Consider the following 27,204-nt stretch of genomic DNA (forward strand, 5'->3'; position numbering starts at 1 on the left):
GTGACTGCATTTAGCCTCCCTGACCAACACACGTCTTTGCTGCTCTGGTTCTAATCTTTCCTTCCAGCATCATTTTCTGCTTCTCTCTTGCTCCTCTGTGACACAAGGGAGAAACTGGCCATGCTAGGTGGCCCGGGGCCTTCCCATGTCTGGCTGGGATGTCTTTCCCTACTCCCATATCTGCCTATGACAGCCCAGCCAGCCTTCTCGGAAGACTTGTGGCATTTTTGTGATTAGAGGTGTTAACACCCTTCTCACTTTCTAAGATAGCTTTTCGGCCTGTCTTTGCACATGTATTCATTTCCCATAGGAGAGTGAACCCCCTGGGGCACAGGCCACACCTCACTCATATCCAACTTGCTGACATTGGAGGGTATGCCATGCAGTGGCCAGGGTGCCAACTCTGGAGGTCCATCCCCTGATTTGAGTTTCAGCTCTACCTCCCTTTACTGACTCTTTGGTACCTCAGCTCCTCTTCCGTAAAACGAGGATAAAGACAGGACAGCACCTCAAAGAACCTGCTACCAGAGAGAGGCGGAAACACCCTTGCATGCTCCGTGGACCACCCACCATCCCTCTTTGCTGCAGTCGACTGGCCATTTCAGAGGGGTGTGGCCCCGGGCTGACAATAGCCTATCCGATGCTCCTGTTGTGTTAACACCAGGGGTTGTAAACAGCCGAGATGATTATACCACCAACTCTCCACCTCATCTGCCCTCACTCCCATGACTGTCCTGGAATCTAGACATTGTCCTTACAATAACAGCAGCCTGAAACATCTTATCTTCAGGCACCCTACTCTCTGATCACTTCCCGCCTCTTCTAGTTTATTCCTTTGGTGTCCAGACTCCAAAAATTCCTCAATTCCACTGGGACCCACAATATACTGACCAACTGAACCATCCATCACCCCCTTCCTGATGTCACTTCCTTCTCACCAGCTTTAATTCCATGGAATTTAAACCACTGGAACCATACATTGCCCACACCCTCAGTTCCCTGCCTGCCCTTGGCACTACCCCGGCCCTGGTTAAACTTATCTGCCTACTTTGTGCTTTGTGCATCTGTGTGGGCAAGCATGGCTGGGAAAAGCACATGTCCTGCTCACTGGTTTCCCTTTAATTCATGACTATGAGCCACAAAGGGGCCTTTTACGTTGCCAGGGGCCATACAACCTTCTCTCCATCTGTTCACCCTCCCACTGTCCTTGACAATTGTTCCACGCTTTCCTTCTCCTCAAACCGCTTCCCAATGCACTGAAAAAACAGACATCTACACACGTTCCCATCACATCCACCTACCTGTACCTGTGCTCACATGCCCAGGCTTTTCTCCCATTAATATGGACCTACCAGCCACTCTCTGAGGCTCCCCTCCACCTGGGCACTAGATTGCACCTGCCCTGCTCACTCAAGAAACCCGATTCAGGCATATCACCTCTTCCTTCCACAGCATCAATATTCCCCTTTCTACTTGATTATTTCCAGCAACATACAAATACGCTGTCACCACCCCTACCTTACTGTTCCTCCAGCTACCACCCTATTCCTCTGTTCTTTGCCACAGCAAAACTCCACAGAAGAGTGCTCTGTACCTTGTTTCTCCAGTTTCTCTCTTCCCATGTGCTCTTGCAACCTTCCCCTGCCACTCCATGGAGACTGCTCTGCACCGTTGCCACAGATCTCCAAACTAACACAGGTACGCCTCATTTTCTTGTGTTTTGCTTTATTATTTTGTAGATGCTGTATTTTTTTTTTTTTTGGTACAAACTGAAGATTCGTGGCAACCTGTGCCAAGCAAGCCTACAGGCACCATTTTTCCAACTGCATTTGCTCACTTTGTGTCTCTGGGTTACGTATTGGTAATTCTTGCAATGTTTCAAGCTTTTTCATTATTGTATTTGCTCTGGTGATCTCTGAGCAGTGATTATGTCTTGCTGAAAACTCAGATGACGGTTGGCATTTTTTTTTTAGCAATAAAGTATTTTTTAATTAAGGTATGTATCTTTTTGGACATAATGCTATATAGCACATTTAATAGACTACAGTATAGTGTGAACATAACTTTTATATATACTGGGAAACCAAAAAATTGCTTTGATTCACTTTCGTTGTGATAATCTCCTTCCTGTGGTAATCTGGAACCAATCCCCAGTGTCTCCAAGGTATACCTGTTGTCCAGCAAGGTCTTTTTTTTTTTTTTTCAAGCTTGTTTACTTATTTTGAGAGAGACAGAGACAGCACAAGCCGGGGAGGGGTAGACAGAGAAGGAGAGAAAGAGAATCCCAAGCAGGCTCTGCACTGTGAGCACATAGCCCGATACAGGGCTCAAACCCACGAAGCTGTGAAATCATGACCTGAACCGAAACCAAGAGTCAGACGGACGCTTAACCAACTGAGCCATCCTGGTGCTCCCAGGGATGCATTTGGCACAACCCACCACTTCCTGACTCATTCTTCTCTTGGCTTCTAGGACATCACCTTGCCTGTTTCCCCTCCTCCCTCTCTAGCATCTTCTTACTCTCTTTGGCTAGCTTCCCTGGTCTACTGACCTCTTCACACTGGAGACTCTTTGGGCTTAGTCTTGGATATCCTTCTCCACCTCCCCTTACCCACTCAGTGACCTCATCCGACCTCATGGCTTCCAACACTGTCAACATGCTGAGGACTTCTACGTTTCCATCTCTAGCCTGAACCTCTCCCCTGAACTCAGTCTTGTATGTTTAACTGCCTAGTCAACATCGCCACTGGGATGTCTGACAGGCACCCCAAACTCGGTATGCTCCCATGTGAACTGCTGCTCTTCCCTGCCTAATCCTACATCACCCACAGTTAGTGGCAACCCTAGTCTTCCAGTCCCCATGCCAACCCCCCCGCCCTTTTTCTCATTAACACCTCCAGCCTCTCAGCGAATATCTTTGGTGCTGCCCTTCAAAATATCCCTATAATCCGACCATTCTCACCACTGTCCTGCCCATCACCTCCATCCTAGCCACCGTATCTCCCTCCTGGATTGTTGCAACAGCCTCACTAACCTGTCTGCTTGCCTCTACCCTTGCCCTGCCAGTCTTTTCAAAGAACAGCAGCCAGAGTGATTCTTTTCAAATATAAAGTCACTCCTCAACTTGAACCTCCCCCACCAAAGGCTTTCCATTTCACCCAGGTAAAAACAAATCCTTATGCTATCTTCTGGGGTCCCTCAGGATCTCTGACCTCACTTCCTCCTTCCCATGCCACCCTAGTCTCCAGACCTGTTCTTACCTGGGAGGGGCTAGGATGTGTCTTCTGCAGGTGACCTCATGCCTAGTGTCCTCCCCACCCCCTCACCGCCCCCCCCAACCCCCGAGTGAGGATTTTTGTCTCTTTTGAAACCTGCAGAATCTGAATGGCCTAGAACAGTGTCTGCTGGGAAGTAGCTATTGTGTGAATGCGCTCTGCCTCTAGGGCTGAGCATTTTTCACCTGCAGGCCAACCTTGGGGGCTAGGGGTGGTGGCAGCGTCATGCCAGCTCAGCTGTAGATTCTTCAGGGGCACCTCTGAGGTCACACGGGTGGGATGAGCCTGCCTGTCTCCACCATGGCAGGCTGCCCTCCTGAATCAGTAATTGCACCCTTTGATGGAAAACATTGTGGAAAAAAAAAAAAGGCTCTATACAAGAGACAAGAGTACAAGTTTTCATGCCAAACAGCATCACCAAAAACTGTTTTGCACTAATGTGTCCTATTCCACATGCCAGATCTCAAAAGCGTTGTGCAAAATGTCTTAATTGATTTTTATAACATCTCTGCCAGACAGAAGAGAAATCAGTCCCCTGATGAAAGAAAGAAAACTGAGTTTTTGTGGTTAAATTGGGCACAAAGACAGAGTGGGGGAGCCTTAGGTTGCCAGGAGTGGAGTTGGGGACTCAAATCTGTCCTCAAGCCAAAGCGTCAACTCAGGCGCACGCAACTTTGTCAGAGATGTGCTGGTGGGGGGGCTAGAGCCAGAGTGCCTGGTTTTCAATTCCTGACCTACTGACTCCCAGGTGGGTGACTTGAGCTTTCTATGTCTCAGTTTCCTCAGCTCTAAAATAGGGATGAATGGTATTCTTTTCATTAGGACCATTGTCACTAGATACTGATGAACTGATTAACAATAAATGTTATTAGTAATAACAAATGTCATAGCAGAGCCACTGGTCACAGCTTCTGACCGCCTGCCTCCTACATGTGACTACTGTGTGCCCCAATGGCCCCAGCTCCTTGTCCACTCAGACCCACACAAGCCTGGGACTGGACACATGGAGCCTCAGAAACTGCTTTCCAAATCAGTCCTGGCCCCACTGAGGTTTGGGCCCCTAAAGCCCCACTGCAGTCCTGTGCAGACTCTGCTGGGTAGGGCAGACTCTATAAATAAGGGTGTTTCTCATGGGCTGGCCTTTGTGGGCCGACAGTGTCCCCTTCTCTGGATACACTCCCCCTCTTTAACCACCTGTACATGCAGGGCCAACAATGGCCCAATTTGAGATGCCACAGGGAGCCTGCTGAAGCATATGCTGGGGACCACAAATGTCCCCACAAATGAGTGCCAGGATAGCTTAGTTTGGTTCCTAAAGCCAGACTCCCAGGTTCACATCCTGGACTGCAACTCTCGAGCTCTGACATGCAGGCAAATTACTCCAGCACTTGGTGCCTTTGGGTTTTTTCTGCGAAGAGGGGCTAATGACAGTTCCTCCTCCTAGACTGCCGTAAGGATTAATGACTTCGCTTAGACGGCACCATGGCACATAGTAAGCACTCAGTACTTATCAGCTATTAATGCTCTTATTAGGCAAGATGAATCATGGCTTTAGAAGCAAGCTCTGCCCCACATCGTGGGTTCTGTAATGCTCTGCTTCGAAGCCCCGTGCCTCTGCACCACATGCTGGCTGCCATAGCCTGCCCACACATCATGGGACGGCTTCCCTGTCGCGAGGCCTCAGCTATTTCCTGAGTAAGCAACTTACAGACAAAGTAAGAGGGCCAGGCCTGTCAGGGTCACTACTGTGTTCCCAGAGTGCATCCCAGAACTCGCCTGGAGCAGGCACTAGGCATGAACGAAGACCTGAGAGCAAGCATTCGTCTGTTGCTTCAACGTGGGGCATTTCCTTAAAATCACGTTTCCTAAGAGTTTCCCAACCTGTTGGTTTTGTGACTTCCAACGCCAGGGCTGTCACATCTGAAAGCTTTCTCCAGTAACCGAAGCCACGGTACTGATGCATGTGACACTTGCTGGGGTGGCTCGGTCCACTCTGGAAGGTTATTGTCCTCTGCAGGGACGGCAGGGGCAGCTGCTTGCCAGGCCACCCACCCTGCAAATGCCCGGGCATTGGAGCTTCTCTGACCAAGCATTAGGAACATGCCTGCTAGGCCATCCCTGTACAGTGGCGAGACTGAGGCCTTGGCCAAGGCTCTCGTGGCTATGCTGTTGTAAGGACCATGCTGCTCTCCTGTGATAAAGGTCACCTCCCACACCCCAGGCACGCTGGCACACATTCTGTTTGCAGACATCACAGGTCCTCTGCTCTTCAAAGGGCCAGGCTTGGTGCAGCCAGTCTAGTCCAACACAAGCCTTTGAAAGTCAAATCACCTAGGCTCTGGGTTTGTGAATATTTCATCTACCCAACTGCCCAGCAAGGGCTGCCCACAGAGGGGCTGGGGCTGCCTTCTGGAGGCCAGGGATCATGGGCTGGGTCTGGGTCTGTGCCCTTCACCCCAAGCAAGATCCAAACCCTCTACTGACCTCAAAGGGAAACAGGCACACCAGTGCACAGGGATGGGTGGGTCCACATGGTTGGATAAGCCCGGCCCTCCTCCTATGTCCATTTAACCCTGGGTTCCTCCTCTTATCTAAAACCTCCACTGCCCAGAGCCATTAATCCTCAGCACGTCCAGCTGCTGTGACTGTTCCTTCCTCCTGTCTCTGCTTCCCCTTCTCAAGGGCTGCTTTTGAAATCTAACCAGGAGGTGGCTGGCAGGGGGTAGGCAGGGAGGCTGGGAGGCTGCTGGGAGTCTGGGCATGAATAATCCAAAGTGGGCAATCAGCCTCTGAATGATGGAGAGCTGACTCCAGGGGTTTAGGAGCTCTGCTCAGCCCATACCTTCCTTGTTAACTTAAAGTATGCAAGAAACACATCCAAAGTGGATGAACACTGACATGCCCCTCCAATTAGGTACAGGTGACAACCACTTCTCTGTCCAGCAGAAACTGCTGCTGCCTTGAAGACTATGCCACCAGCACCTGGATGGTCTCCCTGGCCCCCGCCCTGCCTCTCCTGGCGGGGAAGGTGTGTGCGCATCCTTGACTGGCAGCCAGGGGAGGGAGGTGCTCGGTGACGGTGGGGCTGGGAAGTTGAGGTCCCAGGAAATGTGAACGGAACTCTGAGCCATGTAGGGTGCAGTCAGAACATCTACAGGGCAGATCTTTGCATAGGTTAGGGCATACTGGTTGCCTCCAAGGCTCCTTTTAGGTGTTTCTGCTGCTGCTCTCTTTCCAAACCCCCATCTTCCTTGCAACCAACCCCCTGATGCTGGGGAACATTCCCATTTTCTGCCTCCTTCAGCTGAGCTCCATCAGGAAGTGCTAGCCATCAACTGTGCACTATTCTGCAGGATGAGGATTCTGTATATGCCCCATGCCCTCCATCATCCAGGGTCCCTGGGAAGACAGCTTCAGACATGGTCACAACACGGCAGGATGCCTGATTCAGCCCACATGTCACATGCACCCCATTCTCTCCAGGTGGGGACATGGCACAGGAGACAAGACAACCACCATCTCCATGGAGACTCTGAGTGTCACTGGGTCTACTTGTCCACTCAGCATCTCCAGGTGTCAGGAGTTAGCTTGGGAACTTTCCTGATGCCCTTGTTTGATCTCTGGTTCCTCTGGGTCCAGCTCTCGACCCACTCTCATTTGTCACATCTGAGCTGGCCATGGGTGGCCTCCATGGACCTGTTCAGTTCCCCCCATGCCCCGTGTGCTGAGCGATGGCACCCCCTCCAGGTGGACCGATGTGCCACTGGCCGGAGAGTACTCAGCCTGGAGCTTCCTGCCAGCGGCTCCTTGGCTGTCAGCCTTCCGTGGCCTGTCAGCCGGTTTCCCTGAGGGAGGGGCGGTCTGAACACACACGAAAGGCACCGTGTGACTCCTGTTTCCAAGCTGTCCTCTCCCTGACTTTGAACCTGCTGTCAGGTGTCAGCGCATTTCTAAGCATTGTTGCACAGAGGCAGACTTTTGAAGTTGGGACCAACGCTAGGGCTGGATGGGGCTAAAAAGAGGAGTCTCTGGGAGTGCATTTATCTGTGAGAGCTGAGAAGGGATGGGTGTTTGGTGGGCTTTGTGTTTAAGAGGAAAACATCCCTCCATGGGGGACCTGATCACTCAGGGAGCATGGGGATGCCTGTTCTGTGTGACAGGGAGGCTCCTGGGGGTCCTGTTTCCCTGCAGAGCTAAAGCTCACTGGTCCTAAGGGATCTGGGTCAATGTGTCTGAAACACCTGCGGCACACGGGCTTGGATGTGGGGACCCACACTGGGCATGCAGGTGCAGAGACCTTGGCCTCTGTAACAGCACAAGGTGAAGGCCTTCAGAGAGGGTTTTGCCTCAGTGATCCCGCACTCTGTCCTCCCCCTCAGTCACAGATGACTGTGGTCTCTCCGGAACTGGGTCTCTAGGGGAAGAAATGGAGACTCCAAAGGGTCCCGGTTACAGCAGGGCGTGTAGCCAGCACCCTGGAGTTGGCAGGCCTCAGTCTCCCTGGGCCTCAGTTTCCTTACCTTTAGGACTCAGGGGATGAGGAGGGAGACCTGCCAGGTGCCTGGTGCAATGTCTGGCATGTGGCCAGCACTCAGCTCAGGAATGGCCCTGTCTGGAGGGCTTGAGAGCTTTTGGGAAGACAAGAGAACCCAGAGTAGCTACTCTGATGAGCCACCTGCCAGCCCGCACTACCCCTCCTGCTACCCATGGAGGGGGTGGAGTCCTTTGGGCCCCATTTCCGTCCCACCCGGATGCGATTTGCAATCCCGACAAGTGTACAAACAGTTGTTGCGCCCGAAGCACCTGTCTGAAGACAAAACGCCCATGCCATCTGGAGAAAAATAGTTCTCTAAGGGCCCACCTTGCCGGCTGCCTGGGGCAGCTCACACACCAGGCTCCTTCCCACCTTCCCTGGGCAGATCACAAGTGTGGAGCTGGACAAGGAAAGGGACGGTGCCAGATGGCTAGAATCCCGGCCAAAGCTGGACGTGGGAAACCGTGGCCAAGTAGCCCCGTGTTTTAAAGGGCGACAGTAAGGCTGCTTTGTGTGGCAGCCACACATGGGGGTGGTCCTAGCTCATCCCCCGCCTCAGCCCCACAGGCAACAGAAACTTCGGGATTCACGGGAGAGTCTGCACAGATGAGAACGAAACTGATTTTCCTTCCCGTGTCCCTGCTGAGTCCAGCCCAAGTTTAACCAACTAGTTATGCATGTTTGCTCGTCCCAGTACCAACCTGGATCCCACCGGGCCAACGACGGCAGCAGCCTTCCTAAGCAGAGGCCCAAGTCTGCAGCCCCCAGCACCCTACCAAACCCTATGAGAGCCAGAACAGGAACTCGGGGCTCTGAGCAGATGGTTGTCAGCAGACTTGCCTTCTATCCAGAATCGGAACGTGTCCTCCTTCTTCAGTGGACAACACCTCCCCTGTTCCTGATTTACTGCAAAGAGTGCTTAAATCCCAGTCCCCCCTTTGGCCCTGGGACCCCTTACAGTGTCTAGCCTGGGAGCCTCTGGGAGGCATTTGGTGAGGGTTTGTCAGATGCCAGAGTTATAAGGGGATCTGAAGGTGGCTTGGCACGGTCAGGGGGAAGGCTAGCTTTTGGGGAGAGACAAGTCCCATCAGGACAGCAGTGAGTGGAAGGGAGCACGAGTGGGGGCCTTCCAGACTGAGGGAGGGGCTGCAGATCACACAGCATATCTCTTTTCTCTGCCAACCCACCACCACTGTGGAGTTGTGGGCAGCTAACCAGGTGTGGGGGATAGGATGGCCTCTACCACCTGTCTGGGAACTGCTACAACCACTCTGAACCTTTTCTCTTTATTACCAGTAAAACAAACAAACAAATCCATCATGGTCTTTAATCCTTTCCGCGAATGTTTATCAAGCACCTACTATATACCAGGCTGAACATCCACCTTCTGGAAAGCTCCAGGCTCCTCTCTCTCTTGCTCCTGCCTTGTTCTCCAGCTAGAACAAAATGCCTCAGGCAACAACTTCACCTTCTCTCAGACGCAGCCCTTCCTTTCCTTCCCTCTCTTCTGCCTTCTGGGTTTGTGGCTGTCCTGACCCTCCTGCTGCGACCTTTGCTCAGGAGCTTTTGGTCTTTTGGCGTCTGCCCATATTTCAACTGTTTACCATCTTTCCTGCCCAGAGGGAGAACCTGGGAGGGGCTGGGCCCTGGGCCAGGATGAGGAACAGTCAGCCTTTGGGGCTGGAGGGTTGATGAGTAATAGTCACCATAAGGTAGGGACCAACAAGCCAGCGGGTGTTGCTGACGCAGAAGAGACCCAAGGTGGGTCACTGGCTGTGGTCTGAGGTCTCCAACTAGCCCTTCGGTTGCCACTTGAAGGCCTGCTTCTGGCAGTCAGCAGCAGCTTGGGCATCTCCTGCCCTTTTTTCCTCTCCCGGAAGAAGACACCTCTGTCTCTCCAGGTCCTGCCTGTCACCAGGGCCTAATTCTCCAGCTACGTCCTGCCAGGAGCCACGCTGGTGCTGGGGCTTGTGAGTAATCCCACGCCTGAGTGTGGGCCACATGCTGCTGACACACTCAGTCACTATGCACGTGTGAGCAGAGCCCTCATGCACCCCTCCACTCCCCAGCATGGCTCATGAGCTGGGCCTGCATAGTGGTGGTGATAAAGGGTTTTGAGGAGCATCATCACAGAGTCTGAAAACAGGCGGCTAGAGAGAAGGGAAGCCAGAGGCAGAGGCCAAGGGATTTGTGCTCCAAGTGTACAGCCTTGGGGAGAGCCCTTTTTTCAGAAACACAGGGGGTGAGCCTTCTCCACACCTCAGAGCACTAAGGGTCCCTGAGTGTTAAGAGAGCTTACACCTGCCACCCGGGCCACCCCCACACTGAGACTCCGGCGCGGATGGCAGGCCCAGGAGGCAGCAGGCTGGGATGCACCCCTGCATTGGCCTCAGCTTGCTATCTGGGCCCTTGCCTGGAGCCTGGGAAGAGGCCTCGGCATCCAAGGAGCCCCTTTGAGATCCAGGCTCTGGGCGGCTCAGCCATTCACACACATCCCTAGGCTTCTCCACACTCCAGGGCTATGGAGCAAGCTTAGAAATCGGTAATGTGACCTTGAGTGCTTAATTGCATGTTGAAGTCCTTTGAAGTCCTCGCAAATGCTTTGTAGAAACAGTGACATTTATGAGGACGATAGGGTGCTATCCTGGTAAGAAGCTGACATTAAAATTGTTCTCATTTTATATCTTTGTAATGAAATTCTTTGTTTCCTCTGCAGCCATTTCTGAGTATTTACTAACATTCAGAGAACTCTCTGTACCATGCAAAATTTCAGGTTTCTCGGTAGTGCCTAATGTCAGGCTGGGCTGTGTGACAGGAGGCCAGAGCCTGATCTGCAGACCTGCTGGGAATTGTTACTCTGGGACATGAGGAACATGTATCCAGCCATCTTGCCCCTGCATCTTCCTCCAAGAGGAGGGTTTTTTTTTTTTTTTTTTTAAAGCACCAAAGTATCATGTTTTAATGAGTTTTCTTTGCAATTTGTATATAATAGATTTTCAATAACAACCTGTAATTAGTTCATTTTCTACTATTCAATTGCTCTGCACTGAGGCCATTGACAGCTTCCAGCTGAGATCTTTAAAAATGGAAAGTGCTTGAAGACTCAGCTCCAGACAATGCGGGAAACTGCAGGCCGACAATGCAACTGGTAGGAGCAAACCTGAGCAAGAGGCGTCTGGGTCCGAAACTCCCAAGAGGCAGAAATTGGCCAGCAAACAGCAGTTCTGATTCAGAGCCAACTCTTCCATGGCATGATGAGGGCGAGATGGCCCCACCCCAGAGCCCTGGTAGATGTACGGGGGTCCCCATTCCACCAGCCCTGCTCCCCAGGGAGGAGGCACTCACTGAGCATCGCCCCCAGCCCAGCAGCTGCCGATGGCTTTTTGGGCACAGCTGGGGCAGAGGGAGGGCTGCTCATGTGCCCCCTGAGAAGAGGCACCTGGGAGGACAGAGCTCAGGCACTGGGGCAGCTCCTTACACAGCAGCCCTGCTTGCTTTTCTGTCCTGACCATCATTAGTGGAAACTAGAAGGCTCTAGTGGCCACAGGGGTTTTCCAGGGCTGAGTGCATGGCTCTAGCTGATACTCAGGATCCTCCCTGGGGACTTGCTGGGCCAGCACACCTGCAGGTGCCTCACAGGCCGGGCGCCGGCTCGAGAGGCTTGCACAGATCCAGGCCAGGTGGCCTCTCTCCTGTCCCGGCTCCTACTTTATTTGCCGTGTGCCAGCCTGCAAGCTCCCTGCGGGCAAGGCCCGCTCACAGCTATGTTGCCTGCCAGAGAGCAGGCTCTGTGCATGTTTCCCGACCTGATGCTTTCCTCCTCCTTCCCCTTCTGGTCTCTGCTTCTGAACCTGTCCCCATGTGTGGTCTTCCTACCCTGGCCTGGTGTCCCTGAAATGTTCTAGTCAGCTGGCCTGCTCCTTACATGGGCACTGCCCTCCAACTGTGCCTGAGCGGGGAGAGTAGGCCTGCACCCCCGGCCCAGGTGCTGTCCCTCCTTTCCTGGAGCCCGGCTCACACCAGCTTCAGGGCACACTTGCCCTGTCTTCCCACAGTGATCCAGTCATAGTATTGCTTCCTTTGATATTTTTGGCATTGACCTGAGTCAGGGAGCTTGGGTGTCTGTGCTCAGGGGTTTTGCTCAAGAGGCCTGCCTTCCTATTCTGCCAGGGCCCAGCTTCGGGGAGGCGGGGGCGGTTCCTCGAGAGGCCAGGGTCTCCAGTTTTCAGGAGGGCATGCTGTGTGGGTGTTGCCTTTGCCATTGTGATGTGGCCACAGGAGGGAGGGAGGTGGCCCTGGGGGCCCAGCCGGGGCTGAGCTGGCGGGTCCTTCAGGTTCCCAGGAGCTACACTCAGAGGAAGTACAACCCCATGTTGTATGCTGATGAATTAAGTCCCAAGGTACATGGATTTGCACAGAGACGAGAGCCACTCTCCTGGTGGGAATGGCAGGAGCCAGAGGGCCTGTGCCTGGTCCTCTCACAGCCAGGGTCTGAGGGGGGTGGGGGTGGGGGTGTGGGCTGCGGGCTCCTTCCATGGCAGCCCTGAGAGGAAGCCCTTATCTCCACACACAGTTGTCAGAGGTAGAGGTAATTAAGCAGCGGGCAGGTAGCCTAACAGCCTAACAGAACACTTATCCTGAGGAGGGCTGAATGGCCAATTAGTGGCCCCAGGAGCAGGATGGGAGCTTTATGGGACAAGCAGCTTTCGTCTTCATTAAGGAAGCATTAGGCCCATGTGGGCATCAGGGCTCACCTCCCACCCCGGTCACTCATGCAGGTGATCAGAGATGTCTGGGGCTGCTAGGGAAGCCACAGGGGTGCCCTTGCTGGCTGGGTCCAACCTGGCCGGTGCTTCCTCAGTGGGGGTTCTGGCTGTGGGCTCCAACAAGGTGCTTCCTCTGCTCCCCTGGAGACATGCAAAGACCCTCTGGGACCTTTAGTGACAGTTACATTGTGTTTGGACCTCTGGCAAGCAGAGAGGTCTGCTTCATCCCCTCAGTAAACAAACATGGGCCAAGGGTTTCCTGGGTGCCAGACCCCATGATAGGCATGGGGAGCAAAACAGCCTCTGGCATCCTGGAGCCTATACACTAATTTGGGGCAGGATAATAATGACAACAGCACAGGGTGACGGGGCTGGGAGCAGTGGGGGCTGCGGGGAAAACACGCAAAAATCTTCACGTCCGTCCCTGACCTACTTGGTTCATGATTACTCAGCACTTAGCATTTACTAGTGCTGAGTACACGTCTGTGATGGTCATGAAGCCATTTTACAGACGAGCAACGTGAAGCTCAGGTTTAGTTCTGGTAAAGGATTGTTCAAGGTCATGTAGCTAGTAAGCGGCGGAAGGAGGATTTGAACCAGCTTTGACACTGAACCATCAGGCCACAGCCTTGTTACTGTGGAGAGGTGAACTCAGGGATGTGAGCACACACAGGAAGATGTGTGGGGCTCTGTGGAAGGAAGAAAAACCGAGGAAGACTTCCTAGAGGAGGAGAGCAGTGAGCTGAGACGTGAAATTTAGGGAAACACGCTGTGGGGACAGTGAGACTCTCGTTACTGGAGAATGCCGATGAGTCGTAAAGTGTGTTGAAATGCACGAGGAGTTTCTGGAACTAGATATTTGCGTTCAATCATGGTTCTGCTGTGTGACTATGGGTTAGCCACATAAGTTCGCTGAGTTTTTGTCTCTTCATCTGTAAAACTGGGTCATAATACACAGTGCTGACACATGATTAATGTGAGGTGTCATTTTATAGGACTCGATGTTAAGAATCCACTATTAACTCCAGTGTTGTTAACAAGCAAAATCATTCAGATGGCACACTGGCTTTGGCTTCAGGGGCACATAGCAAGCTCACATGGAGGCCGTCTCTCTATGCCTGAGGGGAGGAGAAAGCACCCTCACTTCTGTCCTTGGGAGGGACACCTCTCAGCCCCTCTTGTCTCCCGATTGTCAATTCCTCCTTTGGCCGAGCCAGGTTAGCTATTTTATACCCTTGAGTGCAGGAGGGACCAAGGGCAGTGAATCCGATTTTTTGGACACGTGATTTGCAAGTCCTCTGTGAGGCAACCAGTTTCTCCATTTGGGGTTAAGGGTGTCATGTCAACAGTGGTCTTGGCATCCACCGGCACTGAGGCCCGTGCACACATATCTCTTGCTCTCCAAAGCCAAGAATGAAAGAGATAAAGTTTTGCTCTCTGAAATGTTGGTTCTCACGACTGAAAACTCAGGGACCAAACGGAGGAGGGTAAAGCGGCATTCTCACCCTGTGAAGTGAGCCTGAACTCCCCTTACACAGATAAGGAGCCAGATGGATTTGGGGGTTTAGCTTTAGCACCGTGCCCAGCACAGGCTGGCTTGAGGGCTGCCTGACGTACCGTGTCTGACACGGTGTCAGGCCTGTGCCGGGCACCCCTTTTCCCAGAGGATGAGGGCATGGAAGGTAAAGCTGCACCTTCCTTCCATTTTGTAGCAGTGACAGCAGAAACGCAGCGGTAAATTCGCCAGGTGACCATCTCCTCTGTTTCACAGAGTTGCCCTGGATACAGAGGTAGTATGATAATCTGATGAAACCACTGTGTTCTGTCTTGCTTGCCTGGAGTGCAGGGAGGGTGTCCTGCTCCCACACAGGCCTCTCCCTGCAGTTCTCCTCCGTGACATGGTGCATCTGTGACCCCAGAACATTAGCATGTGAAGCCCTGCATCCTGCCCGGCTCGCCGCTCAAACCTTTCCTTCCCAGCCGACACGTTGCCCTCACAGGATCAATGAAAAGGACAAGTATCTTTCCAAAAAGCAGAAGAAGCTTGTAAAGAATTGAAAGCGAAAGAAAAATCCCCATTTAAACAATATGTTTTCCCCATGATCCCAATCTAAACGTTCAGAAAAGTGCAGAAACATGCATTATTGGAAAGCTTTTTAAACGAGCAACTTTGAGATTAATTTATTGTGATGCATGGACATCTGGCTCACCAAGGACCCTGGGGCCTGGGCCTCTGCCTCAAGGAGAGGAGCAGTGGCTCTGCGGCCGGTGTGGCCGGGGAGGGGGAGGGGGTGGTGGTGCTGGGGAGGGTGGAGGGCACCTGGCGAGAGAACACTGTACCCTTAGTTCCGAGATCAGGCCATGATATGGAAAGCCAAAAGCCACTCGGAGAGAATGTTCAGGTGATAGATGGAGAAAGAGAGGGAGGCCACCCTTATATTTCACGCCCGCCAGTGTACAGAGACGGATGAGTAGGAGGTTTAGCTCCATCTGACAGTCAGGCACAGGACTGACTCCCATGGCTGAGGTACCTGGCCTCTGCCCTCCTTCCTGGGAGGGGTCACCTGTTCCGCAGAGACAGGAAGAGGGTGCAGCCCCAGCATGAACCAGCTCAGCGGAGCACGGCAGCTGCCAGCCTTGGGGTTGCTGGCAATGCCCCCAGCCAGCTGCAGACAATGGCACACACCGGCCCAGCCTGAGCTAAGCCAGCTGCATGAGAAGATGCAATTTAGGAGACCCCACCCCCCTCCACCAACCCACTGCCCAACACAACACCAAAAACTTAATACAACCCCCTTCTCAGGCAGAGGTCCTGCAGACCCATCCTTTAACAGAGTGGCCAAGTCTTGCCAGGAGGTACCCCACAGACCCCGTCCTGCCTGGTGCCCAAGGACCCTGGCAAAAAAAGAAAAATATAATGTCAAAGTCTCAACCCATGCCAGCCCATTGGCTCCAGTTTTTAAATTAAATCCAAAATGTTGTTGCTGAAGTGCTTGAGATATTACTTTCTTAGTTTTAGTGAGGTTTCTTTAATGTCCATTGATTTCTGGGTAATAAGTTGTACCTATATGTCTCATTTCAATTACCTATTTAACATTCACTGAACCATAAATTCATTCCCACAGCTATGGGAATTTCATATAGAGTCCCTATGACTTTGAAAAACCATTGATGCCTCATGCTCCGAGTGGCCGCGTGTCAGGCCTTTATGGCTGGGTTAACTCGTTTTGTGGCTTCCTTAATGGCTGTGAGTTTACGTTTTATTGCATATCTATTTTTGGGCCTGGGCTGTGATGAATGGTTTGGCTGCCTGGTTCAAAACAAGTCCAAGGCAACAGCAGATTCTAATTTGCTTTAAAAATGATGATTATAAAGCTTTTCAAATAATAATCCAGGAACGAAGGAAACACATCCCACATTGCTCTGCATGAGACATATGGCTGGAGGTGAAGTAATGACATCCCTCCTTTTCCACAGGTAGCTCATGTTTATAATGACCTTCATTAGGGAGGCCAGGGAGGCCTTTTTCATCATGGGCAATCAGCATGCTTGCATTTCCTCAAGAGTAAAGCCAGTTTTCTCCTTGGCCCCGACTGATTCTCAGAAACAGAACTCACGGAGCAGAGGCTTCTGCAGTACCAGGTACCAGGATGGTTCTAAGTGGTGCCATTCTCTGGTTAATGATGTCATCGTGGGACATCTCAGTAGTGATGCCTGGTGCATCCTCCAAGTCCCTGAAGTCAAGTCTGGGTCCCTGGCTCTATGCATTGACCTCTTCCTTCCTCCCATCTTTTGCAGAGAGGCCTGAGCACAGAAAGTATTGCTGGGAATGTCTCAGAGCTGTGCCCAGGACACTGGTTGCTCCTCTCCTGACATGCAGGGATGCTCTCCCTGTCATCTGCCTTGACATCTGCTCTTTTCTTGTTCATGTTCTATGAGATTAGAATCACCAGGGGGTCCCTATGTGGGGAAGGTGGAGAGAATATTGTAGGAGGGGACACTGAGGACAGGAGGGAGGGTCTTGTCCAGTGACATGCAGGTCAATGCTTAACAGTTGGCTCTCCAGAGGAAGAAAGTGCCCCCCCTTTTGTACCATTTGTGTGGTATGAATTTCTGTGGTGTAGATACTCCCATCATGGCTGATTTAAAGCTATCAAGTGTTTCCCTGCAAAATTGCTGAAAATCTAGTCATTGGCTCTCATGAGCTAGGTCTAGGGAGTTGCTGATATTGCCACACATTCTAAAATGTAGAGATTTATTTATTAAAAAAGTTTTTTTTAATGTTTATTTATTTTTGAGAGAGAGACAGACAGGACAGGAGCAGGGGAGGAGCAAAGAGAGAGGGAGACACAGAATCCGAAACAGGCTCTATCCGGGCTCTGAGCTGTCAGCACAGAGCCCGACATGGGGCTCGAACTCACAAACTGTGAGATCATGACCTGAGCCGAAGCTGGACGCTCAACCGACTGAGCCACCCAGGTGCCCCTAAAATGTAGAGATTTATTTCAAGGCATAAATTTCTCTACAAGGCGAACACCTCCCACAGCAGGTTAAGCCTACCAGTCATTCGCACCTTATTATAAACTACGTCGATAGGAGTTTCAGTAGTGGGCAGGGAGAAGGACGATGGGTACCTATCACAGTACATTAGGCAGAGCCCTGTAATTGGGGGTTGGACTTTGAGCCTCGGCAACAGGGATGTTGTGAACCAGAAAGGCACCCTTCCTGCCCTCTCTGCCCCCGTGTCAAGCTCATGGACTTTCCCCAGGGAAGAGTCCCACTCGTTTCTCTCCTCATGTCATATGAGTACCTCCTCTATCTGCCACAAGAGCCCTTCCTGCCAGTGAATCATGACTGCTTCTCAGGCCTTGTGAATGTTTGCATTAACAGCAATGAAATGTCAACACAAAGCAGGAATACTTTTCTGAGAAGCCGAACTCCAGGTAGAGGTTGAGGCTGGGGAGAGGATGTGAGGATCTGTGCTTGAGAGTACTCAATGCACCTTGGCGGTGGGTGGGGGGAGGGGGTGTCTCACACCTATTCCCCAAATTCTAGGGCATGCTGGTAGGAGCAGTGAGCTCGTAGGTCATGTCCAAGGGTGTCTCACACAGGATGCACATATCACCTGCTTTAAGCAGGGGCTGAATGTTTAAGAAACATAAAGGGGTTCCATCTCTTTGAGGCCAAGAATGTTCCTTCTTGTCTCAAGTTTGGGGTCAGCACTGCCCTCCCCTCTCCTCCCTGCTGAATTCTGTGAGCTCTCTACCGGAGCTCATTCCTCCTGCCCGGCCAAGCCTCCAGAACGCTCCTGCAGAATCTGCCTCCTGGAGTCATAGACTCCCTTGGGTATCTGGCAGTGCCCTCCCAGCCACACTTAAATCACAGTCCTGGGTTCCTCCAGTGACACCAAGAAGGGCCTTTACCCAAAAGGAACAGATTGCGTGTTCCCTCTTCCCACCCACACTCCTTTACCCTTTTCTTAAAGCTCAGGCTTGTTGCAAAACAAATTCAACTGATTTCACGTATGAAAGAAACCAATGATGGAGACAACCGACGACAGACTCCAGAGCCCCGCAAGCGGGAGGCGCAAGCCCGCCTGTGGAAACAAGCCCATTCGCGCACACACCCCTCATTGGGGCTGACTTACGGAAAGCTGTGTAGAGCTCGTGGAGGGTCAGGGAGCCATCGTTGTTGTAGTCATCAAATCGGAGGAGGTCGCCCGGTGAGCATCCCAGGAAGCCCTCCTCCAGGTCCTGCTCCTTCAGCACGTGCTGTGGGTGAGGAAAGGGATGAGGCCAGAGCAGGGAGTGAGTTCAGGGCTGTGGGCATGGCTGGAGCCAAGAGGGGCTGTGGTCACCGCCCAAGGGAGGGGTGAAGACTCCAGTGACAGCTCAGTGGGCCATGGGGAGCACCCAAAGCTCTTTGGTTTTGTCTTGCCTCACCCTCTCATTCTATAGATGAGAAAACTGAGGCTCAGGGAGGGCAGGGACTTTCCCAGGGTCACGCAATGGTCGGGTCAGAGTTGGGATGAGGGTTCAGGTGGACAGATCCCAGACGGTCTCAGTTGGGAATGATCTTTGCAGGTCCTGGTCTACCCCTTCATGCTACAGATGGGGAAACAGGGAGGAGAAGGGGCCTGATCAGATTAACTCAGCAAAGAAACAGTGGCTGAGCGCAGCCGAGGTCCCTCAGGCTCCTAGTTTCGTAGAGCTGGAAGGTCACTTCTCCATCAGTGCATGCCTGCCTGACCCCCACACTCCAAAAGCCCTCACAGATCTCAGGGCAGCACCTGCTAGTCACAGCACCCGTCCCCCCAGAAAGGGGCAGCTGCCATTCTACTGACTTGGCCTGAGCTCCATGGCTCTGCCTGCCTCGTTCTGCCAGGGGCACAAACGTCTGCCTTTGGGATTCTGGCATGGTGCTACGGATGGGCCTTTATGAACTTTTCTCTGGCCATGGCCTCGCCAGCATGACCAGCCAGGTGCCAAAAGGTGACTAAGGGTGGAAATTCCAGGCACCCTCACACAGCTGGAGCCAGAGGCTGGGTTTTCCGGGACTAAAGTCTTGCAAGGAAAATGCTGAGAACGAAATCTCAGAAGAAAGGAAGTGATTTCATTTTATTTTGTGGGGAGAGGGGGACAGAGACATTTTCTCTTTATTTAACAGTTTTAGCTTGGCCTGCTACGTTAAAGGCAATTTAATGTGATAACGTTAAAAAAAAAAATGACCCTTCACCTAGCAAGTAAGTGTTCAATAAAAGGGAGATCAACCAGAACGCCGGAAATCAATCTTCCAAAGATGGAAATTTCCCCTTGTCTATTTCTACATTGGAAATTGATTAACTTTTCATAGGACTGACAAGTTTTTCCCTAACACCTTTGATTCAGTGTCAAGGAAAGGCCCACTTTAGCTGGGCTCTGCTTGGCAGTTTTATGAAATGGACTTTAAATACATTAAGTTTTAAAGAGGAAATCATAATCCGATTACCATACTTGTTAACGGCTTCAGGTGCCTCGGGGCATGTGCCTGCCAGGTTAGAGCAACATGCCTAGGAAGGTTCTGTTTACTTCTCAGCCACCTGGGAGCCACATGGGGCTGGGGCGGCGAGAGCTCACAGGCGCTTCTGTCTAAGACAAGCCAAATCCACCTGTTCTCAGTGCTCCCTGAACGGCCAGTAGTGCAGGGAACTGCCAGATGGTTGTTCTTGCAAGGTAACTGTAACTGACAGGACCTGGGCTTTTCCCAGAGTGGCTCAGGTCATCTGTGGGTGGCTGGCCCTGCTCCTTGGGGTCTTAGCCATAGCTGGGAGCCGAGTACTCCCGGAGATAGTTACATGATGGCTGGCAGGGCTGGGATGGTGTGTGCCTGGGAGGCCATGGGCCGCAAGCCTCCTGGGAGACAGGCTACATACGGATGGACCAGCACGTGTTGCCCAGGAGAGTGAGCATAGCAGGGTTTTGCACGTGCCTTACAATCTGCTTCCCAACGTACTCTCTGCAAACAGCCTCTGGACTGGCTGGAGTAGAGGGCCTTGAGAGGGGGACCCTGCGTGGCAAAGCCTCCAGGTGACTGCTCTGTACTTGGGTTTTGTGGGCACCTGCTGGCCTCACAGACCTTAGGAGAACAAAGTGGAGCCTTCTTGTGGGAGCCCTTCTCCCCCAGGGAGACCCTCATGCTGTGAGGAGAGCAGGTGCATATGCATCAGCCCACCTGGGTTTGTTTTTTTTTTTTTTGAGAGAGAGAGGGCACAAGTGAGTGAAGGGAAGAGAGAGAGAGAGAGAGAGAGAGAGAGAGAGAGAGAATGAATCTCATGAAGGGCAGAGGGGGGGCGGGGAAGCAGGACTCATGCTCACCCGATGAGGGACTTGAACTCACGAACCATGAGATGATGACCCGAGCTGAAGTCAGATGCTTCACTGACTGGGCCACCCAGCTGCCCCAGCCCACCTGGGTTTTGCCTGAGTTCATCATGTTCTTGACAGTGACCACAACTCAGGCAAGTTACTTGATTTCTTGGAACCTTGGTTTCCTCATCTAAAAATATCTGTAGAGTGGGGATAACAGGAATATCTCCCAGCTTAGAGGATGGCCAAAAGGTTGAAGGGGGAAATGATAATAACAAGGCAGTGATGATGGCATGGATGTTGAGCACCTATCACCTACCGAGAGGATACCATGTGCTAGGCACCATGTCGAACACTTCACACGCCTTAGCTCCTTTCATCCACCTGCTGATGCTGTGATGGTCATGGACAAGAAACAGAAGCCCAGAGAGGTGAGGTTTTCTCCTAAGAACCACTAGCTAGTGGATATGGGAGGCAAGGCTTGAACTCAGGAAGCTTGACCAGAATGTCTGAGTTCCTAGCTACTACACAGCACAGAAAGGGACTCTCTTATGTTTCTTATGTCATTAGTAAAGGGCCTTGCTTACTGCCATGGACACAGTGGATGCACACAGAGTGCCAGGGCAGTCTGCAGCCCAGTTCTTCCTAGTGACCTGGCCACAGCTTTGATAAGGTCATTGTGCCGTGTGAAGGATGTCTTTAAAGTGGTATCGAAGGTGGGGACTCATCTATATTGTCTGTCCTCCAGGTGGGCACTCTGTGGGCTCTGAGGAACAGCTGCCCCCGCCCCACCAGCCTACACGGAGAGGCTGACCTCACCCTCCTTGCATATCTCTGCACCTGCCCGGTGAGGCTCCAGGCCCTTCGAGGGAGACCAGCAGAGCGGGAGTAGGAACGCAGGCCCTTCTGGCCTACCTGGCCTGCCTGTCTGCCACCAGCATCCTAGAGGCCCTCTCAGCAGCTGGCAGGGGCTGGTGCTCTGCGTTACTCCTTCACTTTCTGCTGCAGACAATAACTGCCCGGGCACCACCTCGGAGCTGGAGAAAGGGACATGTGTGCTGTGCTTGCGGAGGGAGGCAGGGCTTCCTGCAAAGCAAAGCAGGTCGGGCCCTACAGAATGGCAAGGTCCTGGGGGCGCCTGGGTGGCTCAGTCGGTTAAGCATCTGACTCTTGATTTCGCCTCAGGTCATGATCTCACAGCTCCTGGCATGGAGCCCCGTGCCGGGCTTTGCACTGACAGGGTGCAGCCTGCTTGGGATTCTCTCTCTCCTTTTCCCTCTGCCCCTCTCCTATTCTCTCTCTCTCTCAAAACAAATTAACAAACTAAAAAATAAAAGCCACTTTTATCCTGTTTAAAAAAAAAAGAGCCCCCAAGCTGCTTGGTGGAAGCGAGACTTATTTCCTTTCAACGTTCCCGCTAAGCAAAGTAGAGGATTCCAAGAAGAGAAGACTTATTTCCTGATGAAAACATTCGAGGCTAGCCCCTCGGAAGTATGTATTTTGCCAGCTAGCTGAGAGCGTTTCGAAGCTTGTTTGTAAATATTGGCTGAAGGTGGCGGGTGGGAAAACACTGAGAGATTCTCAGAGGCACTGAACGCAAGCTCTCCGACTCCCAGGGGAAAGGCTGCTGTTGCAGGAGAGAGGCCTCCAAAGTGTCCTGTTACAGAGGCAGTTATGAACGACTGTGCTCATATGGGCCTCCCCGGTTCTCTTTATCTGCACACTGCATAGGAAACCGGACTCTTCCGTAATTCGGTTTTTCAGCATACGCTGTACCTACCTGAGCCAGTTCCGAGCTGCTGAGGTGGCCGTCACCATCTGCATCCAAGTCCGCAAATAGAGATTCCACCAGGAGGCGCTTCTGAGAGGCAGGGTCTTTTCGGCTGTCCCCATCTGGGAGTGGCCGCCGGCGGGCCTGGAGCGCCAGAAGGACATTCTTCAGGCGGGCATAGTCGGCCATGGTGCACGGGTCATCTGGAAGACAGCATGAGGTTACTGCAGCCAGGCTCCTCCGTTGGTCTCGAGAGAATCTTGTCCCTCCCACTCACTGGGGGTCTTGGGCATTTAGCATGGGCAGTGCAGGCCGCACCTGGAGTACATGGGGCCTGTCTGTCCATCGGCCTGCCAATCCATCTCATCGATATACGGGTTCAGTGAAGCACTGAATATATGCTTTGCAGAATACCCATGCTAGAAGGAGCCGGTCTGCTCATCCCACAAATATTTATTGAACACCTATTATATGCCAGACACGGAGCAACCGTGCCAGATACAACGGGGAAGCAGGGCTAGGGCAATTCACAGCGGCAGCCCCACAGCGGATTTAGGAAAACCGGCCCCAGTTCTATTTTGTAATAGCTCGTCTTTGCCTTAATCCTACCTTAAAGGCTGCTTTTGAATACTTGGCCTCATAGATTAGGGAATTTTAGTTAACAGGACTAATAAGCCCCTGCTTAAGTTAATTAGGTACATTCCCAGAGCTGGATTACTTCAGAACAAACATGTGTACACAATCTATGACCAAGAAACAAAAGGGAGCTTTAAGAAATTAAAACCGAAGCACACGGCCCATGATTCTTAGGTCTTGTATCTCAGGCATGCTTGCTGAACGGCATCAGAACCACACGGTGTTCTGGCAAATGAGGCCTGTGATGCACTGTGACAGGATGTAGTTTATCTTGTTGGGGACGGGCCCACTAGGGTGAACACCACGCAGGGCTCAGCCCATAGCTGAGGCTGTGGGGCTGTTCGAGGAGCAGGATGGCTCCTCGCGCTCCCACTTCCCCACCTCCCCGGGGAGGGAGCATTATGGCACTTGGCTTTGCTAAGTCCTGGGGAGTGGGTGTGGGCATGGGCGTGGGCTCCTCACTGTCTACCCCATCGAATGCCAGGCCAATGCATGCTGCTCGGAAGGGACTGTTGGGCCTGGGGCTCTTCCCCTCAAGTGCAAGGCCAGTTGAGGGCACCAGGTAACAGCTCAGGGTTGGAGAGTCAATATCAAGCAGTGCTGGAGAGCACTGGTTCCAGAGTCCACTGAGCGTGAGTCCTGGGTTTGCCGCTGCCTGAACATGTGCCTTGTGATTTCATCTGTGAGGTGGGGAGAACAGTGCCTTCCACATGGGGATGTTATGAAGATTAAATAAGATACGCACATGAAGGGCTCAGCACTGGCTTGGCACCGAATAAGGGCTCACAAAATGATAGCTACTGTCCCTTCCTCATGACCAAAACCACATTTGCTGAAGAGCAACAAACAAGGAAGCTACTTGGTGGGGAAAGGCTCACAGGGAAGTCCGTCTGTCTGTCTGTCTGTCTCCCTCCCTCCCTCACTAGACAAGCTTCGATGGCCCAACCACTTTTTCTCGTGCTTGTTTGCGTTTCTAGATTTTCTTCTAATTTGGGGTCAATTGATTCTCGTCAGAAACAGATGCCTGTTACCATTTTCTCCTGCATGTTTATTTAGAAAAAAATCAATTGCTGTGTTCAATATAATCAAATTTATTTGCTCTCTGGGAGTCTCCATGTTCTGACGAGAATGGCTCTCCCAACCCCCTAACCTGGCTAGTATCTCTCTCTGGTCTGAAAGGAATATCCATTCCTGGGAGCTTTCAGGGCTCCCAGCTGGCAAACCAGATTCTCAAGTCCACAGAAGTGCACGGTGTTGAAATCAGTGGCCTTGTCCCACTACAGAATCACTCCTGCCTGGGGGAAGATGTGGTAGCCTGCTGGGTTCTTCTTCCTGGGCCCGGGTAAAAGTCGGTTTTGGGCACAGAGAAGAAGAGTTTGGGCCCAATCTTTTCCCCCCAAACCCCCAGCAGGGTTGAATGGAGCAGAAGTCAGGACACGGGACACGAGCAGTGTGGATGGGAAGGAGGTTGCTGTGTGGACGGTCTGCAGGGACTGTGCAGAGCAGGGCCACCTGAGGGATGGGCCAGGCTGAGCAGGATGGGCAGGGGCATCTCATCCTTCCGGGTCCCTCCAACCTGCCTCACAGACCTCGGTGGGGCACAGATCTCCTGAGAGCCACCTGCTGCCCTAGGCAGCCCCGTGGCCCCCACCGTGAGGTTTCCCACCTCAGCAGGCCAGGGAAACCACTGAGGTGGGGCCCATCAGGCGGTCCACAGCAGGGTCTCTAGGCCCTGCTCCTCCTCCTCCGGCCGTACAGTTCACTGCGAGTTCGGAGGCTTCTGGCTTTTCCACCTTGGCACTGCCCCGCACACACCTCCTGCTCAGGACGGTAGCTACGTGTCTAGAAATGAACCTGGCGTAAGGGGTGGGGAAGGGTCCACTCCCAGAGCCCCCGAGCTTGCCCCCTGCCAGGGCCCACACAGGCCATGCCCCTCCCACCCTTTGTCGGCATTTATTTGCAAAGTCTGTGCCAGATGCCGCTGGCATGCTGGGACACAACGGGGCTTCCAGTCCTGGGTGTCAGAGGTGCCCCCAGACCGAGAGCTTACGGGGCTAGGGTGAAGGCAGCCTCCCTCGGGGAGGGATCTGCAGGATGAGCCCTGGAGGAGGAAGGACAGAAAGCAAGACCATGCCGGGCAGCAGGGAACACAGGGCAGGGGCAAGTATCCGGAGGAAGCTGGTGTGGGTCTGAGTGAGCAGCAAGGAGGGAGGGAAGCGTCGGCTGAGGCAGGATGTCAGGCACTCCTTTGTCCTTCTGTCCTTACTGAGAGCCCTCACTGTGCCCGGGCTGTGGGGGACCGGGCTCTCAAGATGAAGTGGTGTGCTGCTGGGAGAGAATCTTATCCTCCTTTACCCCAGAAGCAGTTGCCCTTGACATGAGTCTTAGCCTCGGATAACGAAACCATTGGCCCAATGTTCCTGACCTCCTCTAGTGTCCCTAGAACTTTGAGGAGTTGTGAGAACCAGAGGGAAGATGCCCAATGGTGCCATTTTTGCACCCATGGAGATGGTCATTTTAGTTGAAGTCCAAACCCTCTCACCGGGATGCCCTCTGACCCTCTATCTCCAGCAAGGACGGCCCCCTGACAAGCTCCCCCCACCCTAGGCAGGCCTTGCTTTCCAGAATGCAGAGGCTAGCAAGGTTGGCAGGAGTGCCAGCTTACCAAGTCTCAGTTGTATTTGTTTTTCTTCCCGCCCCTGGTGTCACCATGGGAGCAGACAGGAGTGGCTCACAGGGGGAGCCCCGGGCATTTGTGGATCTGCCAGACCTGGCCTTTAGCTAAAGGCTCCCCACCCTGCTGCCGGTTTTGAACAATTATCTTATTAGAAAAGAAATATGTGTCTATCAAATAATGTCTGGAAAGTGCAGATGAATATAAAGAAAGGAAAGACATCCTCCAAATCTCCCTCCCAAGGGTTGGCAGGAGGTCAAGCAGGGCCCTCTGCAAAGGAGATGCTGAGCCCCGGGCTGGCCCACCTCTGCCTCACGGGGACCCCGAGGGCCTGGCCCACACAGCCTCTGTTTTCTGACTTTCCTCTTCCTCTTACTCAGTTTGGACAAGAGAGGGCCAATACTCAAGGGTTGGGTTCTTCTTCACTTCAGCTGGGTCACCCCCGACCCCACCCAGCAAACCCACGCAGGGGACATGAAGCAGTGGGGGTGTGGAAGGAGAGACTGGACCCTACAGTGTGCTCCTGCCCGGGGCTCGGCATTCACTGCCCCCTCCATCTGGAATGCTCTTGACCCAAATCTCCATGTGGCTTACTCTTGACTTCATTCAGGGCCCTGCTGAGACATCACTGAGTCTAAACTAGCATCCCTGCCCCTATTTGGAGTGGGCCTGGGTCCCAGGGGGAGAGAGGGATCACCTGCCTAGACTTTATCTTTGGCCCTCTGGATGCTCGGCCCTTTGGAGAGAAGGTCTGTGGAGGGGGCGTGGCTGAGGCCTGGGGACCACAACCCCCCTCCCTGGGTCCCTATGGGTGCTGGCCATGATGATGGTGAGAATGGCAATGGTCAGCCCTTCCTGGGAGCCTCGAATCAGGGCCTGTGTGACTCAGCCCCAAGTAAAGTGAAGCTTCCTCACTAACAGATCCACAGCTGGTGGGATTTCCACCGAGACCTCTGGAGAGTGGGAGGCTTGCACAACCCCTGAGACAAGGATCTAGGGTGAGGGGTATGTTTGGAGATGGCCCCAAGAACTGAAGGGAAGGAAGAGGGAGGTGAGCCTGGGGTGGGGGAAAGCCAATAAAGGGGGGGTGGCCACTGTGGGCAACCGGGGCGCAGTTCCACGGAACCTTGGAGAGACTACATCCAGCAGGCCTCAGAGTCGCTCCGCTTAGGTCGGAGGGTGCGGGACACTCTTCCACCAACTTCCGTCCCTTGTTGACTGAGGGTTGCTTTTGGGGGCATTAACTACTGCCCTGTCTGGCACTTCTGGACTTCCCAAATGAGGACTGAGCACACTCTTGAGGCCCGAAAGTGCCTTCAGGCTGACGATGCGGGTCCCCGAGGTTGGAGGCTATCAGCCAGCGTTATGGGCAATGGTCCACCAAAGCTTCACACAACCTGTGGGGTTGAATGAGGGAATCTGGATGGGGTATTAAGCATCTGCCATATCCCCTCCATGGGATGGCAAGTTCCAGGCAGGTGGGACCAGACTGGACACTTACACAGGCAACACTACAGTGCGAAATGCGTGGGGAATGAGTTACTTAGGGAATATGGCTGAGTACCGAGTCTTGTGGCTCCAGGGTAGACTGTCTCATAGAGAAGCCAGGGGTGATGGGACCACCCTGTAACAACCCTGCCCATGACTTCATCACAGGCTGCTGTGTCTACCTGATACCAACCCCTGTTAATGATAATCCACAAG

At 52.8% G+C, this 27,204-nt stretch overlaps 1 protein-coding gene across 4 annotated transcripts in view; it reads right to left on the bottom strand.

Annotated features, from left to right (window-relative positions):
- Positions 1-27,204, bottom strand: part of FSTL4 (follistatin like 4) — a 459,649-nt gene that overhangs the window by 102,684 nt on the left and 329,761 nt on the right. For all 4 annotated transcript variants that reach the window (XM_042983884.1, XM_042983866.1, XM_042983874.1 and 1 more), the window contains 2 exons: positions 22,200-22,393; positions 18,223-18,346 (listed from right to left, as the gene is read on the bottom strand). In XM_042983884.1, the coding sequence (XP_042839818.1) occupies positions 18,223-18,346; positions 22,200-22,393 (318 nt within the window). The remainder of the gene's footprint in view (positions 1-18,222; positions 18,347-22,199; positions 22,394-27,204) is intronic.

Source organism: Panthera tigris, chromosome A1, assembly GCF_018350195.1.
Source record: "Panthera tigris isolate Pti1 chromosome A1, P.tigris_Pti1_mat1.1, whole genome shotgun sequence".
Classification (NCBI taxonomy): Eukaryota; Metazoa; Chordata; class Mammalia; order Carnivora; family Felidae; genus Panthera; species Panthera tigris.